At 42.1% G+C, this 26,361-nt stretch overlaps 1 protein-coding gene across 1 annotated transcript in view; it reads left to right on the top strand.

Moving 5' to 3' along the window:
• The window catches only part of LOC132871758 (activin receptor type-2B), a 29,284-nt gene that overhangs the window by 2,352 nt on the left and 571 nt on the right, over positions 1 to 26,361 (top strand). The window contains exons 2-11 of the mRNA XM_060906239.1: positions 871 to 1,078; positions 8,877 to 8,986; positions 11,799 to 11,950; positions 12,150 to 12,293; positions 13,162 to 13,305; positions 18,722 to 18,867; positions 18,997 to 19,111; positions 19,208 to 19,346; positions 22,523 to 22,653; positions 24,555 to 26,361. The exon at positions 24,555 to 26,361 is cut by the window's right edge and continues 571 nt beyond it. Of these exons, the coding sequence (XP_060762222.1) occupies positions 871 to 1,078; positions 8,877 to 8,986; positions 11,799 to 11,950; positions 12,150 to 12,293; positions 13,162 to 13,305; positions 18,722 to 18,867; positions 18,997 to 19,111; positions 19,208 to 19,346; positions 22,523 to 22,653; positions 24,555 to 24,758 (1,493 nt within the window). The 3' untranslated portion in view covers positions 24,759 to 26,361. The remainder of the gene's footprint in view (positions 1 to 870; positions 1,079 to 8,876; positions 8,987 to 11,798; positions 11,951 to 12,149; positions 12,294 to 13,161; positions 13,306 to 18,721; positions 18,868 to 18,996; positions 19,112 to 19,207; positions 19,347 to 22,522; positions 22,654 to 24,554) is intronic.

Here is a 26,361-nt window from a genome sequence, read left to right as displayed (position 1 = left end):
TCCGGGTGCTCCGGTTTCCCCCACAGTCCAAAGACATGCAGGTTAGGTTAACTGGTGACTCTAAATTGACCGTAGGTGTGAGTGTGAATGGTTGTCTGTGTCTATGTGTCAGCCCTGTGATGACCTGGCGACTTGTCCAGCGTGTACCCCGCCTTTCGCCCGTAGTCAGCTGGGATAGGCTCCAGCTTGCCTGCGACCCTGTAGAACAGGATAAAGCGGCTAGAGATAATGAGATGAGACTTTGGTCTATAGCTGTCAAAGGCCTATACAGCTTTACAAAACTGTACAAGAAAACAGATTTAACTGTTACAAAACAGATTTAATTGAATCTGTTTTGTAACACATTAAATTTTATTGCTTTCTTACACACAGATTTATTATTCAAGGTTGTTAATACCATCCTTTGTAATAAAATAAATCATATAATGCTATTTGGCTGTGCAAAAGAAATTTAAATAATCAAATGTCCAGAACTGGTAAAATAAATTTTTTTTTCCTGCATTTACAGTTTTAAAATTTCTCATGTCAGTGGTATAGATTGATTGATTGATTGATTTTTTCTTGTTTTTGTAAACAACGCAAATATTGAATTTGCCACTGATCATTGTTTTTAGTTTCTTTAACATGTATACTCGAGTCATGGTTAAATTATTTCATACAAAGATGTACATCTGTCCTGTTATGTTAGTTATAACGGGTGTGTTTTAATTCATGGAATAAATAAGAACTATAGACTTGGTTATCTTCAATGTCTGTTTCGAGACTATAGGTACAATAAAGTGTCAATCTTGATTTTAAAAATTTTGACCCTTTTTTCATTTTTATGTAGCTCCAAAGCAAATTGTAAACCATATATAATTTGTTTCGTAGGTCCTGGGCAAGGTGAGGTCGGTACCAGAGTGTGTGTGTATTATAATGATAACTGGCAAGCTGAGCGGACTAATCAGAGTGGCTATGAGAGATGTGAGGGAGAAAAGGACAAGCGGCAGCACTGCTACGCGTCCTGGATCAACTCTTCAGGAACCATCCATTTGGTGAAAAAGGGCTGCTGGCTCGATGACTTCAACTGCTATGACAGGTAAAATACAACCCCGATTCCAAAAAAGTTGGGACAAAGTACAAATTGTAAATAAAAACGAAATGCAATAATTTACAAATCTCAAAAACTGATATTGTATTCACAATAGAACATAGACAACATATCAAATGTCGAAAGTGAGACATTTTGAAATTTCATGCCAAATATTGGCTCATTTGAAATTTCATGACAGCAACACGTCTCAAAAAAGTTGGGACAGGGGCAATAAGAGGCTGGAAAAGTTAAAGGTACAAAAAAGGAACAGCTGGAGGACCAAATTGCAACTCATTAGGTCAATTGGCAATAGGTCATTAACATGACTGGGTATAAAAAGAGCATCTTGGAGTGGCAGCAGCTCTCAGAAGTAAAGATGGGAAGAGGATCACCAATCCCCCTAAGGCCAAGTTTACATTAGACCGTATCTGTCTCGTTTTCTTCGCAGATGCACTGTCCATTTACATTAAAACGCCGGGAAACGGGAATCTGCCAGGGTCCACATATTCAATCCAGATCGTGTCTGGTCCGGTGCTGTGTAAACATTGAGAATATGCGGATACGTTGTGCTGAGCTCTAGCTGGCGTCGTCATTGGACAACGTCACTGTGACATCCACCTTCCTGATTCGCTGGCGTTGGTCATGTGACGCGACTGCTGAAAAACGGCGCGGACTTCCGCCTTGTATCACCTTTCATTAAAAAGAGTATAAAAGTATGAAAATACTGCAAATACTGATGCAAATAGTGCCCACTGTGTAGTTATGATTGTCTTTAGGCTTGCCATCCTTCCACTTGCAAGTGGTAAGTGACTTGCGCACAGCGGCTCAGTCCCGAATCACTGCTCGTGCGCTTCACTCGCGCGCTCTGTGAGCTCACAGGGCCGGAGTGCGCACCCTCCAGAGGGCACTCGCTGTTCAGGGCGGAGTGATTTGGAGCGCAGCCGCTGAAGAGGAAGCGATGAGCCGCACTGACACATTTCAACTTGCGTGCCGAATTAGTCATGTGATTAGCGTATCTGTGTATTGGCGTTGCTGTGTGCATGCTAATCGTGTATTGGCGTTGCTGTGTGCACGCTAATCGTTTTTAAAAACGTTAATCTGATGATCCATTATACTGTCGCTTTCATTTTTGTACTTTTCACTTTCGCTTTCCTTTTTCCGGTTTTTTTTCCGGTTTTTTCTCTTTCTTTTTTCGGAAGAACGCCGAGACCGGAAGCTTTCTTTTTCTCTCCTCCTGTGTAAAGTCCACAAGCGGAGGCCATCCACATCTGATCTGCTTTAATATCAACAGATCTTCATTTAAGGTACGTGAATCTTTTCATCATGGCACACCTTCAGCCTGTTCAGTGTGCTGAGTGCAGGATGTTTAGTCATTCTTCCTCCGTCACTAGCGATAGCACTATTAGCTTTACTTGTGATAAGTGCAGATTAGTTAGCTCTCTGACGGAGAAGATTTCAGTGCTAGAAGCGCGTGTCCAGGCTTTAGAGCAGGTTAGTGAGCGTGAGAACAGTGTAGTTTCTGTTAGGGAAAGTCTGGACGCCCTAGGTGGAGTTAGCAATCCCCCAACTCCGGCATTAGAGCCCTTACAGCGGGGCGAATGGGTGACGGCTCGGCGGCATAAGCGTAGAGCCAAAGCTACCGCAGAGGCTCGCCCACGGGAGCACCACTCCTCTCCGCGTCACGTGTCGAACAGGTTTGCTCTCCTTAGTGATGCACCCACTGAGAAACCTGAAAGAGCTCTGGTTATAGGGGACTCTATCATACGGCACGTGAAATTAGCTCAGCCTTTAGGGGCACCAGCAGCTTTAGTCAGGTGTATACCGGGAGCCAGGGCGCCGGACATAGCAGGTAATCTTAGGGTCCTAGGCAAGCACAGGTTCTCAAAGATAGTTATCCATGCAGGAGCTAATGATATACGCCTTCGTCAGTCTGAGGTTACTAAGAGTAACTTTGTAGAGGTGTTTAAATTAGCGAAGGCGATGTCCGATGCTGTAGTATGCTCTGGCCCCATCCCAATGCGGCGTGGCGATGTAGCTTACAGCAGGTTATGGTCGCTGAACTGCTGGCTGTCCAGGTGGTGCTCTGAAAACAGTGTGGGCTTTATAGATAATTGGGCTAATTTTGAGGGCACTGCTGGCCTGTTAGGGCGGGACGGTATCCATCCCACTCGGGAAGGTGCTGCTCTCATTTCCTGCAGCATAGGTCATAGTCTCAGAACAGGCCTAGTTAATTTCTGACAATCCAGAGCCAAGGCCAGGGAGCAGACGAACAGGCTAAACCGACTGTCTGCTAGCTGCACAGAGTCGTCACTCAGGGCTCACTACATCGAGACTGTGTCTGTTCCCCGAGCTCAACAAAAAGGTAGAAATTTTCAGAGAGTTTGTTCCAGTAACCTAATCAATATAAAATTAGATCAGACTGACTGTACAGCTGCTGCCAGCACCTTTGATCTAAAGGTGGGGCTATTAAATATTAGATCTCTTACATCTAAAGCGCTAATGGTTAATGAACTCATTACTGATCAGGAGTTTAATGTACTGTGTTTAACTGAAACATGGATTAAGCCAAATGAATATATAGCATTAAATGAAGCGAGTCCTCCTGGATACAGTTATATACACCAGCCTCGTCTAACTGGCAGAGGAGGAGGCGTCGCGGTTATTTATAACGATTATCTAGGTGTAACACACAAACCTGGTTATAAATTTAATACATTTGAAGTTCTTCATACTCATATAATGTATGTAGCCTCGAAAAATAAGTCTACCCAGTTAATTCCATTACTTATTATTTACAGGCCCCCGGGGCCATATTCTGAGTTTCTTTCTGAATTTGCAGATTTTATCTCAGATTTGGTTATTTCCTTAGACAAAGCTTTAGTTGTCGGAGATTTTAATATTCACTTTGATAACCCAGAAGACCCTTTAAAAACAGCGTTTGTGTCCATCTTAGATTCAGTCGGGATTAAGCAGAATGTCATAGGACCGACCCATAATGGTGGTCACACCCTTGATCTAATACTAACATTCAGATTAAACGTAGACAATATAGTCATACTTCCACAGTCTGAAGTTATCTCAGATCATTGTCTCATCTCATTCAAAATATGTCTGAGTAATAATATATGCACCTCACCACGCTACTGTATTAAACGTACTTTCACGTCAACTACTGCACAGAGCTTTATAAATGATCTCCCAGAGCTGTCAACTTTGATTGGGTCACTGTCAGCCCCTGCAGAACTCGATCAGGCAACTGAATGCTTAGAGTCAACATTCCGCCATACTTTAGATAATGTAGCTCCTCTAAAAAGGAAAATGGTCAGAGACAAAAAATTAGCACCCTGGTATAATGATGACACTCGCACTTTAAAACAGACCACTCGAAAATTGGAACGTAAATGGCGTCAAACAAAATTGGTAGTGTTCAAATTGGCGTGGAAGGAGAGCTTCCTGAAGTATAGAAAAGCTCTTAGTGCTGCGAGATCAACATATCTCTCCTCCCTAATAGAAGATAACAAAAATAATCCTAGATTCCTATTTAATACTGTAGCAAAATTAACCAGGAATAAGTCCACTATAGACACATGCACACCTGCAGTATGGAGTAGCAACGACTTCATGAATTTTTTTAATGACAAAATTGAGAATATCCGACAAAAAATTCAAACTACTAATTTAAGGTTAGACAATGAAAGTGACCTCGTAGTTAACAATATAACTGTATCAGATCATCAGTTAGAATGTTTTACTCCCCTAAAAGAAACTGAATTACTTTCATTAATCTCTACATCAAAAGCCTCAACTTGCGTACTAGATCCCTTACCGACACATCTATTCAAACAGATAATGCCTGGAGTAATTGAACCGCTTCTAAAAATAATAAATTCTTCTCTTATGATTGGCTATGTACCCAAATCCTTTAAACTAGCAGTTATCAAACCCCTGATTAAAAAAACCTGACCTTGATCCCTGTCAGCTGTCCAATTATCGGCCAATATCAAACCTCCCCTTTATCTCCAAGATCCTTGAAAAAGCTGTGGCACAGCAGTTATGCTCATATTTACATAGGAATAACATCCATGAAATGTATCAGTCAGGATTTAGACCTCATCATAGCACAGAGACAGCACTGGTTAAAGTAGTAAACGACCTACTGTTGGCGTCTGATCAGGGCTGTGTCTCGCTACTTGTGTTGCTTGACCTTAGTGCAGCATTTGATACCATTGATCATTCCATTCTTCTGGATAGACTAGAAAATGTTGTGGGAGTTAAGGGAATGGCCCTCTCCTGGCTCAGGTCTTATCTAACTGATCGTTATCAGTATGTTGATATAAATGGTGATATTTCTAGACGTACCGAGGTAAAGTTTGGTGTTCCACAAGGTTCTGTCTTGGGTCCACTGCTTTTTTCTCTATATATGTTACCTCTGGGCGATATTATTCGTAAACATTGTATTAGTTTCCACTGTTATGCTGATGACACACAGTTGTATGTCTCTGCAAAACCTGATGAGAGACACCAGCTTAATAGAATTGAGGAATGTGTGAAGGACATTAGACACTGGATGCTTATAAATTTCCTTCTGCTTAACTCTGACAAGACTGAAGTACTTGTGCTAGGACCACATACAGCTAGAAGTAAGTTTTCTGATTACACAGTAACTCTGGATGGCCTTTCTGTTTCTTCACGTGCAGCAGTAAAAGACCTCGGAGTGATTATTGACCCCAGTCTTTCATTCGAAACTCACATTGATAACATCACCCGGATAGCTTTCTTTCATCTCAGAAATATTGCAAAGATAAGAAATTTAATGTCATTGCATGATGCAGAAAAACTAGTCCATGCTTTCGTTACCTCCAGGTTGGATTATTGTAATGCCTTACTGTCTGGATGTTCCAATAAGTGCATAAACAAGCTCCAGTTAGTTCAAAATGCCGCAGCAAGAGTCCTTACTAGAACAAGAAAATATGACCACATCACGCCTGTCTTATCCACACTGCATTGGCTCCCAATCAAATTTCGTATTGATTATAAAATACTACTATTGACCTTTAAAGCACTAAATGGTCTCGCACCACAGTACCTGAGTGAACTTCTGCTCCTCTATGACCCGCCACGCCTACTTAGATCAAAAGGTGCAGGCTATCTGCTGGTACCTCGTATAGTGAAGGCTACATCAGGGGGCAGAGCCTTTTCTTACAAAGCCCCACTGTTATGGAACAGCCTTCCAAGTAATGTTCGGGAATCAGACACAGTCTCAGCATTTAAGTCTAGGCTGAAAACATATCTGTTTAGTCAAGCCTTTTATTAATGATGTTTATGAGGTAAAGGAGTAGATCTGGAGGGTCCTCAGACATAGAGTGTTTTGGTAAACTGGGATGTATGGATGCTGTCAGTCCCCACTCGCTTGCTCACTCGAGTTTGTTGACGGTGCAGTGGCTGGCTGCTTTATGTCCCGGGGCTCCCTCATGCCTGTGTTACCTTCTGGCTCTCTCCTTTTAGTTATGCTGTCATAGTTAGTTGCCGGAGTCCCTGCTTGTACTCGGTGCAATATGTATACTGTTCCTACTTATTCAGGTGACATCGGGCATACCTAACCACCTGTGTTTTCTTTCTCTCCCCCCCCACTCCAAATCTGTCCCTCTGAGTTACATGGAGTCAACAGGAAATCTTTTGGTGGAGACGGTGTGGACCTCGACTGGCTATCGTAGCCTGCAGGGAATCGGCCGTCAGACATTCTGTCGCATGTCCCAGACCCGGTGAAATGTAACTGAATTGTCTTGGCCAGGCCTAAGGGTCCCATCTGCATCTCATCATTGGTGAGGAGTGTGCTCCCATCACCCAATCAAGCATCCAGCCAGAGCAGGTCATGATATATTTTTTTTTACCATATTAACATGCCATTGTGTGTCATGCCTGATGTAAAGACTCTCGTCTCTGCGAGCCTACCACACAGATTTAATACTTGTCATTTTTAGGGCATACCTAACAACATGTTTTCTTTCTCTCTCTCCCCCCCCCCCCCCCCCCCTTCTGTCCCTCTGAGTTACATGTTGATCCTGGGATTGAGATGCTGGCCTCTTCTGCCCCTCGGACCTGCTTGATCCATCCTGGTGCCCTGTGTCTGGTCGGAGTTTTATCGCCCCACTCCTGTGAAGGACGGCCCCATGAGGACAGTTGAGGGTTATACCTGTTAAAACTGTTAATATTATAGTCAGGCTGTCTGTTGTTGCCCAAATGAGGATGGGTTCCCTTTTGAGTCTGGTTCCTCTCGAGGTTTCTTCCTCATGTCGTCTGAGGGAGTTTTTCCTTGCCACCGTCGCCACAGGCTTGCTCATTGGGGATAGATTAGGGATAAAATTAGCTCATGTTTTAAGTCGTTCAAATTCTGTAAAGCTGCTTTGCGACAATGTTTATTGTTAAAAGCGCTGTACAAATAAACTTGATTTGATTTGATTTGATTTGATCCGCTGATACGGTCTAATGTAAACCCCACCTAATTCTGCACCGACAAATAGTGGAGCAATATCAGAAAGGAGTTCGACAGTGTAAAATTGCAAAGAGTTTGATCATATCATCATCTACAGTGCATAATATCATCAAAAGATTCAGAGAATGTGGAAGAATCTCTGTGCGTAAGGGTCAAGGCCGGAAAACCATACTGGGTGCCCGTGATCTTCGGGCCCTTAGACGGCACTGCATCACATACAGGCATGCTTCTGTATTGGAAATCACAAAATGGGCTCAGGAATATTTCCAGAGAACATTATCTGTGAACACAATTCACCGTGCCATCCGCCATTGCCAGCTAAAACTCTATAGTTCAAAGAAGAAGCCGTATCTAAACATGATCCAGAAGCGCAGACGTCTTCTCTGGGCCAAGGCTCATTTAAAATGGACTGTGGCAAAGTGGAAAACTGTTCTGTGGTCAGACGAATCAAAATTTGAAGTTCTTTATGGAAATCAGGGACGCCGTGTCATTCGGACTAAAGAGGAGAAGGACGACCCAAGTTGTTATCAGCGCTCAGTTCAGAAGCCTGCATCTCTGATGGTATGGGGTTGCATTAGTGCGTGTGGCATGGGCAGCTTACACATCTGGAAAGACACCATCAATGCTGAAAGGTATATCCAGGTTCTAGAGCAACATATGCTCCCATCCAGATGACGTCTCTTTCAGGGAAGACCTTGCATTTTCCAACATGACAATGCCAAACCACATACTGCATCAATTACAGCATCATGGCTGCGTAGAAGAAGGGTCCGGGTACTGAACTGGCCAGCCTGCAGTCCAGATCTTTCACCCATAGAAAACATTTGGCGCATCATAAAACGGAAGATACGACAAAAAAGACCTAAGACAGTTGAGCAACTAGAATCCTACATTAGACAAGAATGGGTTAACATTCCTATCCCTAAACTTGAGCAACTTGTCTCCTCAGTCCCCAGACGTTTACAGACTGTTGTAAAGAGAAAAGGGGATGTCTCACAGTGGGAAACATGGCCTTGTCCCAACTTTTTTGAGATGTGTTGTTGTCATGAAATTTAAAATCACCTAATTTTTCTCTTTAAATGATACATTTTCTCAGTTTAAACATTTGATATGTCATCTATGTTCTATTCTGAATAAAATATGGAATTTTGAAACTTCCACATCATTGCATTCCGTTTTTATTTACAATTTGTACTTTGTCCCAACTTTTTTAAAATCGGGGTTGTATTACACAGGAGAACAGAGTTCTCTCAGTAACTTTGACCTTTTTAAAGCCAATATCCTCCTCTCTTTCGGGGTGTGTGTGAGCAGACAGGAGTGTGTGGCCACAGAGGAAAACCCTCAGGTGTTTTTCTGCTGCTGCGAGGGAAATAACTGCAATGAAAGATTCACACACCTGCCTGAGGTCACTGCTCCTGCAGGTGAGGGCTCCTGTTTTATAAATTAAAAATAGCTACAAAATATGCATTATATGGCCAGTTTATGGGCATCTGACCATCACACCCATATGGACCTGTTGAACATGGAGTTCTAAAATTATAACGACGTTCACTTTTCTAGGAAGGCTTTCCGTAGATTCTGGAGCACGGTCATAGGGATTTGTGTTCCTTCAGCCACAAGAGCATTGCTGACTTCAGGTACTGATGTCAGGAAGGCTTGGGATCACTCAGCAATCCATTTCATCCTAAAAGTGTTTACTGGGTTGAAGTCAGGGCTCTGTGCAGGACACTCGAGTTCTTCTATTCCATCTTTTGGCAAACGATGTCTTCACAGAGCTCACTTTGTGCACAGGGGTATAGTCATGTAGACAACACTGTCATGGCAACAGTTTGGAAAAGAGCCACATGTGGATGTGGTGGTCAGGTGTCCACAAACTTTAAGCTCTGTAATGTACGTTGTTGCTGGTTTAATTTCATACTTGTGTTTTTTTAGGGTGTTTTCACACCTGGTCCCCTTTAAAGTGCTGATGACACGTTTTTGACATCTTTGGCGATGTTTTATAACATAAAAAGTAATTCCCGATGATCCATATATTAATTCACGAAGGCGCCTATTTTACAAGTTATGATAAACACGGCTATTTGGGCAAATATGACCGGGCTGCAGCACCCAGGAGACGAAAGAGGAGGAGGAGCTATATGACGTCAGCGAAAGAACCTTCCTCCTAACTTACCAGTTTGTTGTTGATGCGACAGGTGTTCAGTTTATCATTATTAGTATTATTATTATACATTATATTTTTTATATATGTGTGTTATTATGCCTTCGCGTTGTGTTGCCGGCTTTTGCTCCAAAACCCACAAGGATGGGGTAAGTTTATTCAAGTTTCCCAGAGATCCCGAGCTGCATGCGAAGTGGGTGAAGCAAGTCAGGCGCACTCGTGACAAGTGGGAGCCCTCACCAACATCCGTCCTGTGCTCTGAACACTTCGATTTGGATTGTTTTGACACCCTTCCCAGCTTAAAAGAATCTCTTGGGTGTTCAGTTCAGCACAAACGTGTGTTACTACCATCAGCAGTGCCTACACAGTGTTGCCAGATTGGGAGGTTTCCCACCCAGTTGAGCAGTTTCAAGTGCATTTTGGTGGGTTTTGAACATATTTTGGGCTGGAAAACGTCAACAGTATCTGTTGCCAGATACTGCTGACGTTTTCCAGCCCAAAATATGTTCAAAACCCACCAAAATGCACTTGAAACAGCCCAACTGGGCGGGATTCCTCCCAATCTGACAACACTGCCAGTATTCCGGAGGGGGTCTACTAGTAGCTATGCCGGATCCAAAGACAGTCCTCCTGTCAGAACATGTGTTGTGAAACGACATAAGATAAAGGTACGTAGAGCTATAGATTCTACATGATAATCATAAATGTAATCATAAAGTCGGCGTGATATCACTCATGTATTTGCTTGTGAAAGCTTGCGGCTTTCATGTAACTGCCGCCTAGCAACGAGAGGCAAAGGGTAAAGAGGGTAGGCTATCATAGATTCTATTCGGAAGAGATCAACACAATTCTAGACTCCCAGAAGAGGAAGAGCTAGCACTAGAGAGTTCACCGGCGTTTTCATGCGCCATTTCCATTGAGTAGAACCAGAGTAGAACAGCCAGTTAACCGCAGCGTGTTCTTCCGCTGACGTCACAGCATGGCCGCGAGCCACGGACCCAGTTTTCTTGCGCTGTGCAATTAAAAGTTGGATATTCGCGTAACAACAGCTTCTTTTCACGTAATTATAACAGAAATCTAACATGTTTGCCATGTTGTATATTTTATTTAAGAAATTGCATAGAGTCATGTTCGTGTCATCAGTACTTTAAAGGAACCAGACTCAGTCCTCTTTAAGTGGACCAAAAAGTGGACCAACAGAAAAAGAACTCCGTTCTTTTTGTATTCACACTGTGAATTTATTACAAAGAGGACTGGGTTCTCTTTCTGGTCCAGTTAAGCTTTGATGGGGCCTCAGTCCTCTTTCTGTTCACACCAGGTCCTCTAGAGCCCTCAGACCCCCAGTGCACGGAATTCTGGGTAATTTTCTCTTGAATCAAAATGTCTGCTGCCATGCTTGCCCTGCTGTATTCTTTGATCAAAATAGTGCGGATTAAGGAAAATAAATGTATTTTTTATATATATATATATATAAATAAAAAAAATTGTGGCCGACTCATCAGTCAGTAAGTTCAGAGAACTGTGAAGCGGCTGTGGTAAGTTCCAAAAGGAAGTTGAGTTTCCCTGCTACAGTCACATGACCAACTACGGCAAACGAAGAAGGTTAAACTACAGTGAAAAAGGTAAAGTGAACCCGGTGCGCTTTTTGTTCACAATGCGCAGATTAGGCGAACCGTACCGTTGATTTTTAGCGAACCGTACTGAGACCACCTCCTGAGGTGGTCTCAGTTGGGTTCGCTTTAAAGGGGTCTGGGTACGGTTGGAGTGTTCACATATGCGCAAAAAATGCTGAGTCATCGATCTGAGTTCGGTTAGATGGCTGAAAGGGACCAAGTGTGAAAATACCCTTAAACAGCCTGTAAAAGTTTACACTCCCTGTCGTTTTTCATTTTTAGGATATTTCCTGTTGAAAAATCATCACTATGGCCTAAATTTTTTAACAGCTGATCAGCAATCTTTAAAGCTTAAATGTTTGCATGCTTGTCGTTATGGTTTGTTACTTTTTCTTTTTTTTTTTAATCATTAAGGTGTTTGTTTAACAATGCACATGTTCTTTGTGTCTGGTTTTTCAGTGAAGATCCAGCCTCCTCCGGTGGGACCGTCTCTGCTTGGTGTGTTGGCGTACTCTCTCCTTCCTCTGCTTGTGTTGTCTCTGGCTTTGGTACTCGCATGCTGGACTTACCACCAGCGCAAAGCTCCGTACGGCCACGTGGACATTAACCAGGTGTGACAGTATAATAATTCTGTCTGTTTTAATGATTTGTCTGCAGTAGTGTTGTCTATGGTCACATAATACTGAGTATGCATTAGCACATAAGTGTAAGAACTCTTGCTATACACTCCTAAGCAGATTGATGTTAGAAATCTTCCTTTTCTCCCTGGCGTATGGTGTTACTAACTTCACCTGCACTTTGTTCTGGTAGGGTGTTGGTCCCGCTCCTCCGTCTCCTCTGGTGGGCCTGAAGCCACTGCAGCTGCTGGAGCTGAAAGCAAGGGGGCGCTTCGGGTGTGTGTGGAAGGCTCAGCTACTAACCGAATATGTTGCAGTCAAGATATTCCCTGTTCAGGTAAGCTTCTGAAACCTTTTCTGGATTTGATTGTGTGCGCATGTGAAATACAACTGACTGAAGGATGTTTTTGCACAAAGTCATTTGTGCCTGTCTATCACTACGTTCACACTGCAGGCTGAAGTGACTCAAATCCGATTTTTTCGCCCATATGTGACCTGTATCCGATCTTTTATTGACAGTATGAACGACACAGATCCGATTTTTTCAAATCCGACCCAGCCCGTTTGGATATGTGGTCCTAATTCCGATTCCTATCCGATCTTTTCATATGCGACTTCAGTCTGAACCGCCAGGTCGCATTCATCCGACTTACACGTCATCAACAAGCCACAAACGTCACTATTCTGCGCTGAAGTAGGCGGCGGGTCTCTCAAAAAAAAGTTACAACAACATGGCTTTGATGTTCCTTTGAATGGAGGTTGCAGTCACTACCCCGCAGAACGCCTGAGCCAAAACCCTTGCCCTCTTCCTTCTCAACCTCCTCCTTAACATCAGGCTATTGTGCATGTTCTGGCTCCGTCGCAACAACAACTGCATCATCGCCAGGTACTCCATGCTGGCTACTGTCATACACAGGAAACTTTAGGTTACTTCCGTAAACACTGGCCATGCTCACTGCGTATGACATCGTCGTATCCTGCAATGCGCATGCGGAACACTTTCAGGTCGCTTTTCGTTCATACTGAGGATCACATACAAGTCGCATATATTTGTTAATGTGAACGACCTCACAAAAAATCGGATTTCACAAAAAAAATCGGAATTGAGCATTAAGCCTTGCAGTGTGACCGTAGTGTATTTTTCTAGAGATCTCCAACCAGATTTGTTCATAACAGGCCTTGGTTATTGTTTGTTCTGTGTTCAGGATAAACAGTCATGGCAGAATGAGAGGGAAATTTACCTCACTGAGGGATTGAGACATGAGAACCTGCTACGCTACATCTCTGCTGAAAAACGAGGAACCAACCTACAAATGGAGCTCTGGCTCATCACTGAATTCCACGATAGGGTTAGACATTCATTCATTCATTCATTCATGTTCTTCTTTCATTTGAAATTCTTATGGTACGTTCAGACCAAACACAGCAAGAGCATCAAAACAACCAGAAGTTGTTCATTTTCTGTGTGAGCCAGCGTCTCAACCAATCAGAATGTAGCTCCAGACTAAAGAATACTAGACAACAGTCATATAAAATTTTATATATATATATATATATATATATATAAATAATATAAAATCAATATTTTCGCTCTAGAATGCTTGTTATTCCCACGCTGTCCGAAGGGTGATTATGTCGTGGCGATGTCTGTCTGTCTGTCTGTCTGTCTGTCCGTCCGTCCCGGGAAGGGTACTCGGTTTCTGAAATAAACTCCTCTCGCAATTTTTGGAGGAATTTCACGAAACTTGACAGGATTCTTTGTTATATGTTGGTAATACACATGTTGTAATTTCGTTCAATTCAGTCCCATTTTACCAGAGTTATGGCCCTTGATTACCAAACTTGTACTTTGACAATTTCCTAAGGGTGTATTAAGCACTTGTAACATAGATATAGTTGCCAGCGGGGGATATTGTGCCCTCAGAGCACTCTTGTTTTTAAGCAGGAATGCAATTACAGCACTGATTTAACCAATTCCAGTAATTTGCCACTAAACTTTGCCCAGGACCACAGTTATTTTAATGAAGGCTACACACAAAATAACATTTAATGTTAACGAAATACCAAGGCTCATAAACGTGTCCTATAAACTTCTTATTCTTTTGGCTGCTCCCGATTAGGGGTCTCCACTAGGGGTGGGCAAAAATACCGATACGGCGATATATCGTGATACTTTGTCGTCCGATTCAATATCGATACTCAAAATTTGAATATCGATGTTTTTTTCAAATAATGAATCATGTTTCAGACGGGTTGTAAATCCAGTACGACTTCCGCACCTCCGCTCCGCAAGGTGTCGCTGTGCCGCTACCTCACTGCAAGGCACTCTTCGTCTTCTCTTTTTTTCCCGGTGGTTGCAGTGAGGAAAAAAAACAAGCAAGCATGGCTGTTAACGTAAACCTAGAGACGCCGCCGAACTTTAAGGCAGATGTTTGGAGGCACTTTGGATTCCAAAGGAAAGGAGAAAAAAAAACAGTGAGCTGGACAAAGAGTACGCACTTTGCAAAACCTGTTTCGCTCCAATTAGATATTCAATTTCTACTGCAGGTGACATAATCAGCTCTCAGAGGAGCTGTCTCACCTCTGAGCATGCTGACCAGCTGCTCTTCCTGAAGAGGAACATGCAGTTTTGAAATGTGTGCTCACAGTACAGGTTTGGATTAAACTTTACACAAGTACTAGGCACAAGTTAAATGTTCTCAGGTATACAGTATGTTCTCAAGTTTACAAAGAACAAATTGATATTAGTGTTAGCACTGAAATGTATGTGCAGTCTGCAGTGCAAGTTTTAAGTTTTCATAAAACAATTTGATTCTGCTTGTTAAGCAGCACTGATGTGTCCATGCTTACAGAAAAGTTGATAATACTAGCACAGAAATGGGAATTTTCTGTATGTTGTAATGAAGCAACTCTTGGTTTTGCCAGCAGTGGAATAGAGACAAATATATGTCTGGCAAGAGTGTGTAGTTATGTATGTGAAATGTAATTTTACAGTGGTCAATAAATTCTGATTTTCTTCAGTGACACAGATATCGTGATGTGGTTGAAATTTCTTGCAATATATCAATTATCGCTGAATCGCTGTACCGTGATATTATTGTTATCGTGGGCAAAATATCGCCATAGTATCGTATCGTGAGGTATCTGGTGATACCCAGCCCTAGTCTCCACAGCGGATCTTTCGTCTCCATTGCTCCCTGTCTTCTGCGTCCTTCTCTACCACACCTGCCACTTTCATGTCCTCTCTCACCACATCCATGTATCTCCTCTTTGGCCTTCCTCGTTTTCCTGTGCCTAGCAGCTCCATCCTCAACATTCTCCTTCCCACATGCTCTGCATCTCTTCTCAGGCTGTGCCTATACCATCTCAGTCTCATCTCTCTTAGCTTAATAGGCCATTTGCAGGAATTGGTCACGTGTCAATTTTTCCCATAGCAACAAGCCCGTGGTGGGCAAGCTAACTTGACATTCCATGACAACCATAAGAGTTTGACTGACGATGCGAAGCAATCCATTTTCTATAATGGCTGTTTTTACCTTTTCTATTGTCTTTTTTTTTTTTTTTTTTTTAATCCGAATTTTCGTGTGTACTTGGAAAAAGTTTGTGGTTTTAACTTCTATCATAAGTTAAAGCAAATCATTGGCTGTAAAAGAGAGTTTTTTGGACTCAAGTTGGTCGCCGTTGAAAGAAATTGATTATCGAACAACAAGTACCAAAGGAAATTTAAAATCTGGTGTTGTACCTTCTGTTTTTAACTGGAGTGGTAGTGTAAAGCAAAGAAGAAAAATCGTACAACGTGTCGACATGTAAGAACCTGATTCAAATCCATAAGAAGCAATGCTATGTTTGCAAAAGAAACAGTGCAAAAGGGGTTTCGAGCCAATGATAAAGGGAGATAAGGAGAAATTATAAGTTATAAATATACCTGAGAAATCCGCCATTTCGCACGTGAATTTCTTTCGGCGGCGACCAACTCGAGTCCAAAAAACTGTCTTTTACGGCCAATGATTCACTTTAACTTTCGACTAGCCTGGCAAGCCAGAGTAAATGTGAATATTTAGTCTGGCCTCGATCCGTAGACATTTCTGAAGGGTGTAGGAGGAACAACCCGCTGTCTTTCAAACTGTCTCTGTGCGTATAGGCCAACGCTCTGACCAATCAGCGCAACAGTGACTGTGATGTAGTCAGAGCGACAGAAAGCAGTGGGGGAGACCTTGAACTAAATAATTTTTCAAAATGCGTATTAATTAATAAACAGGTTCTAGATATTAAGAAGTTTGGAGATAATGACCACAAGTTTTGAGTCTGTACCACATACTTAACATACACTCTCATTTTTTTCAAGTGTTTTTCAAGGGTTTGCTTAAACTGTTTTTGAGAGTTTTTATTTTTATTTAGTGGTGTTTGGTGAAATAATTTCCCTTAAATTTAAAATAACGGGAAAATAAGAAACAATCAAAAAGTAATGTTTCAAAGCTGTTTATTAATTCTTCGTACTGCACAAACTAGCCCCATCCTTTTGGCTACGAGCGGAGCCAGCTGGTAGATCAGACTTTTGCCATAGCCGGTCGGCAAAACAGCGAAAACGTCCTTCTTGAAAAGGAATGAGCGGAGAGCCTCTTCCTGCTCATGTTTCAACGAAAACTCCAAGTCTAATTCTTCTAAAACTGATTCCAAAGCGGAGTCAAACGCGCGCTGTTCACTAGCCGTAGCCATCTTTCCTGTTGTGCTTTCTCCAGCGTCGCGCAGCTTTGTTGTCACTCCTGCAAAAGCCCGCCCAAAGAATCCAAACAAAAACCTTGCGTTGTGATTGGCGGGCACGATTTGATGCCCGGGGTGTGTTGTTTAAATGGTGCGAGGCTAGACCCACTCGCTAGGCAAAAATATTTTTGGCCACTAGGCGGGTGGGTCTAGTTTACTAGGCTAACTTTCGACAGAAGTTAAAACCACAAACTTTTTCCAAGTACACACGAAAATTCGGGTCAAAAAAGACAGTAGAAAAGGTAAAAACAGCTATTATAGAAATGGATTGCTTCGCATCGCCAGTCAAACTCGTATGGTTGTCATGGAATGTCAAGTTAGCTTGCCCACCACGGGCTTGTTGCTATGGGGAAAATTGACACGTGACCAATTCCTGCAAATGTCCTATTCCCAAGCTCTCCACACGTGCTGTCCCTCTGATGTGCTCGTTCCTTATCCTGTCCAGTCTTGTCACTCCCATCGCAAACCTTAACATCCTCAACTCCGCCACCTCCAACTTTGCCTCCTGCCTCTTCGTTAAGGGTACGGTCTCCAATCCATACATCACAGCCGGTCTCACTACTGTCTTATACATCTTACCTTTCACTTTTACTGGGACTTTCCTATCACAAATGACTCCCGAAATCCTTCTCCAACTGCTCCACCCTGCCTGCGCTCTCTTTCTCACCTCACTATCGCAGCCCCCATTTTCCTGCATGTTAAAATTTGATTTAGCAGTTAACACCAACACGAATGGCTTTTGTCCTTAGTTTATGTTCTTCCCAAGCATGCAATCATAATTGTTCACGGTTTTCCGTAATCAGTTTATTTCTTGCCTTCACATTTCAAAGATTTCATGAGGTTAACTGGTCACTCGGTACAAAAATACCAGTTGACGTGTTTGCTTTGCAGCCCCCTTAAAGAAAGTTTGCAGGACGAAACATTGAGCGACCTTGTAGCCATTTATTTCATCTACATTGCAAAGGATCGACAAACTTCGACAGCATTATTGGCAGGGCAACCAGAGTGAATCAGAAACACTTTTATTGCCAGGTATGTGGACACACACGAGGAATTTGACTCCAGTTCACTTAGCGCTCATAGTACAAAACAGATAAAGCGTATACACAAACAAGCAAACAACAACAAAAATAGGTGCATAGTGCAAAGTAATCCAGGTAAGTCAAGTATGGAATAGTTAAATAAATATAAAGTATACAGTGTGCACAGAATGACGGTATAAGTGTTCAGATATTATACAAGTGATATTACTGATATATGAATCTGGACTTTAGCTGTTCATCACAGAAAGGATTTGCCTTTTGGTGCAATATGGTGCATAGTGCAAAGATGAATAGTAAATTTAAATAAGTAAAAAAAAATATAAGTAACAGTGAGCACAGAATGACAGTATGAGTGTGCAGATATTTTGCAAGTGATACTACTGATATATGAATCTGGATTTTAGCTGTTCATCACAGAGACAGCCTGAGGGAAGAAACTGTTCTTGTGAATGGTTGTTTTTGCATACAGTGATCTATATCGCCTCCCTGAGGGGAGAAGATTAAACAGATTGTGACCAGGGTGTGATGGGTCTGCAGAGATGTTACTTGCTCGTTTCCTGACTCTGGACAAGTATAAGTCTTGGATGGAGGGCAGGTTGACACCAATAATTTTCTCTACAGACCTTATTGCCCGTTGCAGTCTGTTCTTCTCCTGTTTGGTGACCGATCCAAACCAAAATGCTCTCGCTGCTTTTCTTCTGAACGTACCATTATGTTGAAATTAGGTTTATGCTTTTGTAGAAAGCAGCTTCACGGTCAAATGCAAATTTATCACTTTGTCTAAACATGCATTTAAATGTGATTTCCTGAAGATTTTATTGAATATAGGAACATTTAAATGTCAGTCATATGTTATGCTTTTATACCATTTAGAATTACGTAATGGCTGGCATTCTCACTCGGGTCAGAGTATTAATTCGGTTTCTACAGAGTGCAGCTCATTTCTCCACATGTGTTATAGGGATCTTTAACCGACTACCTGAAGGGGAATGTGGTGAACTGGCCTGATTTGTGCCATATTGCAGAGAGTATGGCCCGAGGCCTGGCCTACCTACATGAGGATCTGTCCTACAGACCGGAGCGGCCTAAACCAGCAATCGCCCACAGGTGTGATTTTGAGCGGTGTTAAACTGTCTGGTAGATTTTTCAGCCAAAAATAGCAAAACCTGCAATTGCACTCACATGGTTTCCAGTAGACTGTGTGTGTGAGAGACCTTTATCACCCTTGCTCTGCAGAGACTTTAAGAGTAAGAACGTGTTGCTCAGGACTGATTTGACTGCTGTGATTGGAGATTTTGGTCTGGCTGTTCGCTTCGAACCAGGGAAGCCACCAGGAGATACTCACGGCCAGGTAAAAGTATATACTGAAACTTAAGGACCTCACAAAGTGCCATTGAGAATAAGTCTCAGCTTAAAAATATGCCGGTGTATCTGTGTCCTGCTTCAGGTTGGCACTTGGCGCTACATGGCCCCGGAAGTGCTCGAGGGTGCCATAAACTTTCACAGGGATGCATTTTTAAGGATTGATATGTACGCTTTGGGCTTGGTGCTTTGGGAGCTCTTGTCCCGCTGCAGTGCTGCTGATGGTGAGTCATTTAGAAGTGTGAGTCTGCGGTCTGTATAAATAAATACAAGAACTAGAGTTCAGGCTTTAGTTCCATCTCGTCCTCCACAAATGCGAGAGACAACTAGCCAATATGATTTCAGCTTGCAGTGTCATCACAGGGATTAACCTGGTACCTTTTGTCTGAAGAACTTGCCAGATAAACAGCTTGTATTGGCTGAAAATGCTCCATGGTCTCAATTCTCAACAAAACGTCATCTTAAAGGGGAACAGAGGGCAATATATAGAGTAAATATAACAATAAAACACACATTAACGAACCTTATTCAAGACTTACAAAAGTTTTTTGTTCTAAGGTTGGAAAGTTATAGTGTTTTGAAAGTAGCTCGAGCAAACACTTTCCGCAGTTTGAACAGCCCGCCATGATATTAATTTTATCCAATCAGAATGCACATTCATTTTCTCTGCGTAACACTCATGACGTATGTATGTGCCCAGTTGTGTTGGCTCATTGAGGTTGGGACTAGCACGTGTGAATCGGAAAGTAGGATGAATTGTAAGTGATCGGCTACACAAACTGGTTCAAACTGGTACCCTTCTAAGCCATAGCCTGCTTGCAGTGTGTCTTGCGGGATCTCTTCGTATGATTCAACAGAGCTGTCGCTTTCACTTGATGCGCCCGACGCCATGATTACACGCTTCTCTCCTAGTGCAGTGGGTAGGGCTGACGTCACGGTCTTTTAAAAATGGCGACTCTTGTGCCGTTTAGCGTACCGACTATTATATTTACAATTACCAAGATATTTCGTTGTTTTCTAGTATACAAATTTGATAGAATACTTAAGAATACGTTACTTTGTCACATCAGCAACTGTATATATTATATTTGGTACCCCTTTAAAGCAGATACGCAGAACCTTTATTTTTAAATAAATTTCTGAATGGGTCGTCTCTCCATCCCTGACTCTTGTATGCTGCATAAATGGGAATTAAAAAATATATATATATATTTTTGAGAGTTAAAATCGACCGCAAAGTTGGCATTCGAGCTGCCCCGCTGAGCCAGCCAGCCCTGAGTGCGTGACGTCACAGCGGGAACCGGTTTTAAGGCCGAGGCCTTTTACAGCTATAGACCAAAGGCATATAAATAAACATTTATGGCGAAAGTAAGAAATCCCGTTACCGACTCGCTCAACTAAGACTGATTTGACTTCATTGATTGTGGGTTGACTCTCATTAAAACAGGATGGGTGTTATAACTTATGCAACATACAAGTACATGCATGCATTTTCACTGATAAAAGGCTAATTAAATAATCAGATGAACTGAGACGATCACATTCTGCAGCAAATTAAATAATCTTATACCGCTAACTTAAACACACAATACAAGTTACATGTATTAATCTGAATACAGGTAAACAACGTGTTTTTGTTGTTTTGTATCCAGATGAGTGTCGGAGATTACCCGTCTGTGTTCTCGCTTCTTGAAGGCCGATCTTGTGGCCGATTTTGTTTTGAAACAATCTGACTTTCAGTTCTCCATTCATTCGCTTCTTCCATGTAAGGGCGAGATGGCAGCAACATCCAGCGGAGAAATCAGACGGCTGGTCCACTCATTCTCTATTTTCTCCATACTGAGTACTCCACCATTACTGCTCGGCTCAGGCAATTACTAAAACCCAGGACGGGACGGAATGTCACCGGTTTTAGTTACAACCGCGGGGAGGTCACTGCCCGAGCAATATGTCATGTCACGTCCCGTTCCGTCCCGAGTTTGACCAGCAACCCTCGGCTCACACTCCAGGAGAACTGGTGCAACTGAACATACTTTCCTTTTTATAAATAAATAAATAAAATAAATACTTGTTTTCTTTAATTGTTGATACTGCACCCTCTTTCAGTGCGGGCTTATTAGCCTGGGCCCGCCCATCCTAAGTGTGACGCAACACGGGGGCCTGTTGCGAACTTAGTCTGGCAAGGCAAGCTATCTCCAGCTCTTCCAAGCTCCCGAAAAATCGGGAGCCAATCAACTTTGAGCATCTCCAACGACCCTGGGTAGAGGCGTGTTCAAGGCAGTGACGTAGTAGAACTGCGACCGGAAGCCATAGATTGTTTACAGAATCTATGCCGGAAGCGCTTCATTCACTAGAAACATTACAAACATGGAGCAGCGGCAAGCCTTTGACACAGCGGTAGATGCTGTATTGAAAGCATTCAACGGGAAGTTCTCATTGAAAACGGAGCAAAGAGCAGCCCTGGAGGTATTTATCTTCTTCCTGTTACTCAAGCAGTTTCCGTCGCGTCACATACATCAGAGGAAAGAGTGATGTGATTGGTTTAAGCTTCGTCACAGCCTTTTCTGGCTTCGACCAGTAGCAAACTGAGGCATTTCAGGGAGGCGGGTCAACCACGTGCTTTGGGAAATGGTTGGGCTTAATATCTTTGCCAGACCAAATGCTTGCAGAGCTTTGAAGTTGCGTTAGCCAGACTATGAGCTTATAGCCAACGCTCCTCAACAGATCAGAGGTTTCGTACAAGTCCTCAGTAAAATGTGCAGAGTAGCGGAGAGACCACTTCGTAGGCACCCAATGTGCCCGTGAACTTCTCACAAAACGCGTCCAGATCTTTGAACATTCTAGGGCCATGAATGCAACGTAAATCCACCTTCTGTCGTGACGTCTACATGGCATGGCGATAAATTAGCTCAAAATGGAGGATCGGAGTTGCAGTCAGCTCTGTGTTTTAGTATAGCGGAAATGGCGACGGGACCGATACACTTCCTGCTGTGACATTGCGGACGTCAAGGTCATTCACTATTACATCATTAGATTTATTGTTAACGCTTAAAACTATTCCTGTGCCATCCTTGAGGTCTCAAGGCATTTATAAACAAAAAGTGAGGCCATGGCTCTGCGTATCTGCTTTAAGTGTTCATTGAAAAATGAAACAATGCTGCTAGCCCCACATATAAGTATTGTCACTTCTTTTTGTTGGAACCAGTCTTGTTATACCAAAAAACATGTAATTTAATTTCAGAAATTCCAGTTTTCTGGTGCCAAAGGTTTTGGTATTTGTGCAGTAGAACAAAAAGGTGACATGTAATCACCTCTGTCAAGAAGATAGCCAAGTAGAACCATTCGTTTAGTTGGAAATTGCTTTGGTATGGTGTTAACATTGTGTTACTGGCTTGTTCAGGGTCTGTCCATGAATACATGCTCCCATTTGAGGAGGAGGTGGGAAGCCACCCTTCTCTGGAGGATCTGCAGGATGTAGTGGTCCATAAGAAGATGAGGCCCATGCTGAAGAACTGCTGGCTCAAACATCCAGTAAAGATTTATTTATCTATTTATTTTGTATTATTTGAATGTACATATATTTTACTTTATTAACGTCATGTATTCAAAAACTTTGAGTTGCAAATGAGGTTCTTCAAGAGTCTGTGTTAACTCTGTACTGACTTTTTATTTATAGCAGTAATGCGGTAGTCTCTAGATCCAGATTTCTAAGCTTGGATGCATGTGAAAATTTCCCCTGCTACTTTGCTGGAGTTCTCATTTAATATGACATTATACAGTGGTATGCAAAAGTTTGGGCACCCCTGGTCAAAATTGCTGTTACTTTGAACAGTTAAGCAAGTAGAAGATGAAATGATCTCCAAAAGGCATCAAGTTAAAGATGACTCATTCCCTTTATCTTTTAAGCCAAAACAATTTTTTATTTTCATCTTTTACATTTTTTAAATGACAAAAAAAGGAAAAGGGCCCGAAGCAAAAGTTTGGGCACCCTGCATGGTTAGTACCTAGTAACACCCCCTTTGGCAAGTATCACAGCTTGTAAACACTTTTTGTAGCCGCTAATAATCTTTCAGTTCTTACCTGGGGGATTTTCACACATTCGTCCTTGCAAAAGGCTTCCAGTTCTACAAGTTTCTTGGGCGGTCTTGCATGCACTGCTCTTTTGAGATCTATCCACAGATTTTCAATGATGTTTAGGTCAGGGGACTGTGAGGGCCAGGGCAAAACCTTCAGCTTGTGCCTCTTGAGGTATTCCATTGTAGATTTTGAGGTGTGTTTTGGATCATCGTCTTATTGTAGGACCCGTCCTCTTTTTAACTTCAACTTTTTTACAGATGGTGTGATGTTTGGTTCCAGAATTTGCTGGTATTTATTCGAATCCATGCTTCCCTCGACCAATAAAATGTGCCCTGTGCCGCTGGCTGCAACACAACCCCAAAGCATGATCGATCCACACCCATGCTTCAGAGTTGGAGAGGTGTTCTTTTCCTGGAATTTGGCACCCTTTTTTCTCCAAACATACCTTTGCACATTGTGGCCAAAAAGTTCTATTTTGATTTCATCAGTCCACAGGACTTGTTTCCAAAATGCATCAGGCTTATTTAGGTGTTCATTTGCAAACTTCAGACACTGAATTTTGTGGCTAGGACGCAGGAAAGGTTTTCTTCTGATGACTCTCTCATGAAGGTCACATTTGTTCAGGTGTCGCTGCATAGTAGAACAGTGCACCACCACTCCAGGGTCTGCTAAATCTTTCTGAAGGTCTTTTGCAGTCAATCAGGGGTTTTTATTTGCCTTTCTAGCATTCCAATGAGCAGTTCTTTCAGAAAGTTTTCTTCATCTTCCAGACCTCACCTTGATCTCCACTGTTTCTGTTAACTGCCATTTCTTAATAACATTACAATCTGAGGAAACAGCTACCTGAAAACACTTGGCTACATTCTTGTAGCCTTCTCCTGCTTTGTGAGCATCAATTATTTTATTATTCAGAATGCGAGGGAGTTGCTTAGAGGAGCCCATGGCTGTTGATTTTAGGGACAAGTTTGAGGAGTCAGAGAATTTATACAGCTTTGAAATCTGCATCATCTGACCTTTCCTAACGAAGAATTTGAACAAGCCACAGCTCAATAAGCTAATTAAGGTCTGGAACCTTGGTAAAAGTTACCTGAGAACTCAAATGTATTGGGGTGCCCAAACTTTCGCATGGTGTTCCTTTTCTTTTTTCACTCTCCAATTGTACAAAACAGAAATAATACACACATCTTGCAGAAAACGCTGAAAAGAAATGTCATCTTTACCTTTATGCCTTTTGGTGATCAGTTCATCTTCTGCTCACTTATTCACAGTAACAGACATTTTCAGTAAGGGTGCCCAAACTTTTGCATGCCACTGTACATTGCTGCAAACTGAGGAGATTTTGTTGTATGTGTTAGGGATTGGCTCAGATGTGTGAGACAGTGGCAGAGTGCTGGGACCACGACGGAGAGGCTCGTCTGTCTGCAGGCTGCGTGGAAGAACGCATCATCACCATCGCCAGGGCAAACAACACTACTAATGGTTCTACCTCAGAGTGCCTGGTCTCTATAGTCATGAACGATCGCGACTCGGCTCTACCACTCAAAGACGAGAGCATTTGATTGGTAGCAGTCAGTGAAGCAGGAACTAAAGACCGTGACCCCATTAACATCAAACCTCTCCAGTAATGTGAACTTTGCTGCTCTTTTGATGTTTTCTATAGAGTTAAATTAAATAAAATGATCTGCAAGCAAAATATTAACTATCAAAAAGTACAAATAATAAGGATGAAATCAGACTTTGTTCCCAAAATGTGTGCGGGGCTGCTCTGTCAAGGAATTGTGGCATTTCAGAAGCAATTTTTTTTTTTTTTTAATAGTTTGTTTTTAGTTGTTTTAAAATTTTGCTTGTGGATCATTTAATATCTTTCGCACAAATTTACCTCCATAATTTATGACTTTTATTAAATCTTACACTGCGTCTGCTGTTCCCTTCAGGGCTTTGAACCGGTTCAAGGAACGAAAACGAAAACCGGGAACTTTTTCTATTTCACATGGAACAGAAACGAAACCAGAAACTTTATTATTTTTTATGTTCCGGAACAGAAACGCTTATTAAAAATAATGGTAACCGGTTAATACCGGTTTTTATTTCGTTCCTCAAAGTTTCCGTAGCCTACAAATAAAAAAGTCGTTCTTCTCCTGCGCAAGTTTCTATGACCAGTGTTGCCAGATTGGGCGGTTTTAAGTGCCTTTTGGCGGATTTGAACATGTTTTGGGCTGGAAAACGTCAGCAGTATCTGGCAACACTGTCTATGACCCGCTGGGGTTCACTTCCTGTGTGACGTTCGCTGACTGAATGGAGAGAGCGGGAGGGTGGACTACTATCACGTCTCCACATCTTAAATAAGAGGTAAATATTGCAGTCTATCGTTATTCAAAAACGTCAATTTCAAACACGATATCAATATATTTGTCCACGTTAATGAGAGGCTCGCGAACATTAAATGACGTTAACCTCTGTTAGCCTATCAATTTATAGGGCCTGACTAGCCTTTGGTAAAACACTAAACGAATTATCTTTCATTTTTGGCCCTTTTTCTGTTTGTGTAGATGGGAAGACATACTGAGAATCCAAATCGTCAACATTTGAAATAATTGTTTTGAATTATTTCTTGTCTTATTTAATGAAGGTTGTAATAGAATTAGCCTACATTTGGCTTAAGCTGGATGAGACAGAGACATAATTTTATAGCCATTTGTTAAACAGCTGACAGGGAACGTAATTAACCGTTCCGGGAACGAATTTTCTTTGTTCTAACCGGTTCGGGAACGTCTATTTAATGGTGGAACCCAAAACCGGAAACGTTAAAATTCCGTTTCTGTTCGGAACGAACCAATAGGAAAAATATTCTGGTTCAAAGCCCTGGTTCCCTTGCATTCAAAAAGCACAAAAACACAACACAGAAACTGATGCCTCATACAGCAATCAAATGACCGTTTCACAGTGCACTCGTTACCTCAAGTTTTTGTTGACTTCTAGGATTCGAATGTGAAATTTTAAGTGAGTTTACTTTTCCTAATATCTGCATCCACTCTGCAAATACCTCTGTTCAAAGGACTTGGCTCGTGAAATCTACATTCCTCACTTTGTCTTTATGCTGTTGATCAGCGAGTCGACAAAGTGGTGCGAGGAGCTAAAGACTGTTGCACCAAACTGACCTCT

Source organism: Neoarius graeffei, chromosome 23 (genome assembly GCF_027579695.1).
Source record: "Neoarius graeffei isolate fNeoGra1 chromosome 23, fNeoGra1.pri, whole genome shotgun sequence".
Lineage (NCBI taxonomy): Eukaryota > Metazoa > Chordata > Actinopteri > Siluriformes > Ariidae > Neoarius > Neoarius graeffei.
This window is presented reverse-complemented; position numbering and strand designations above follow the sequence as displayed.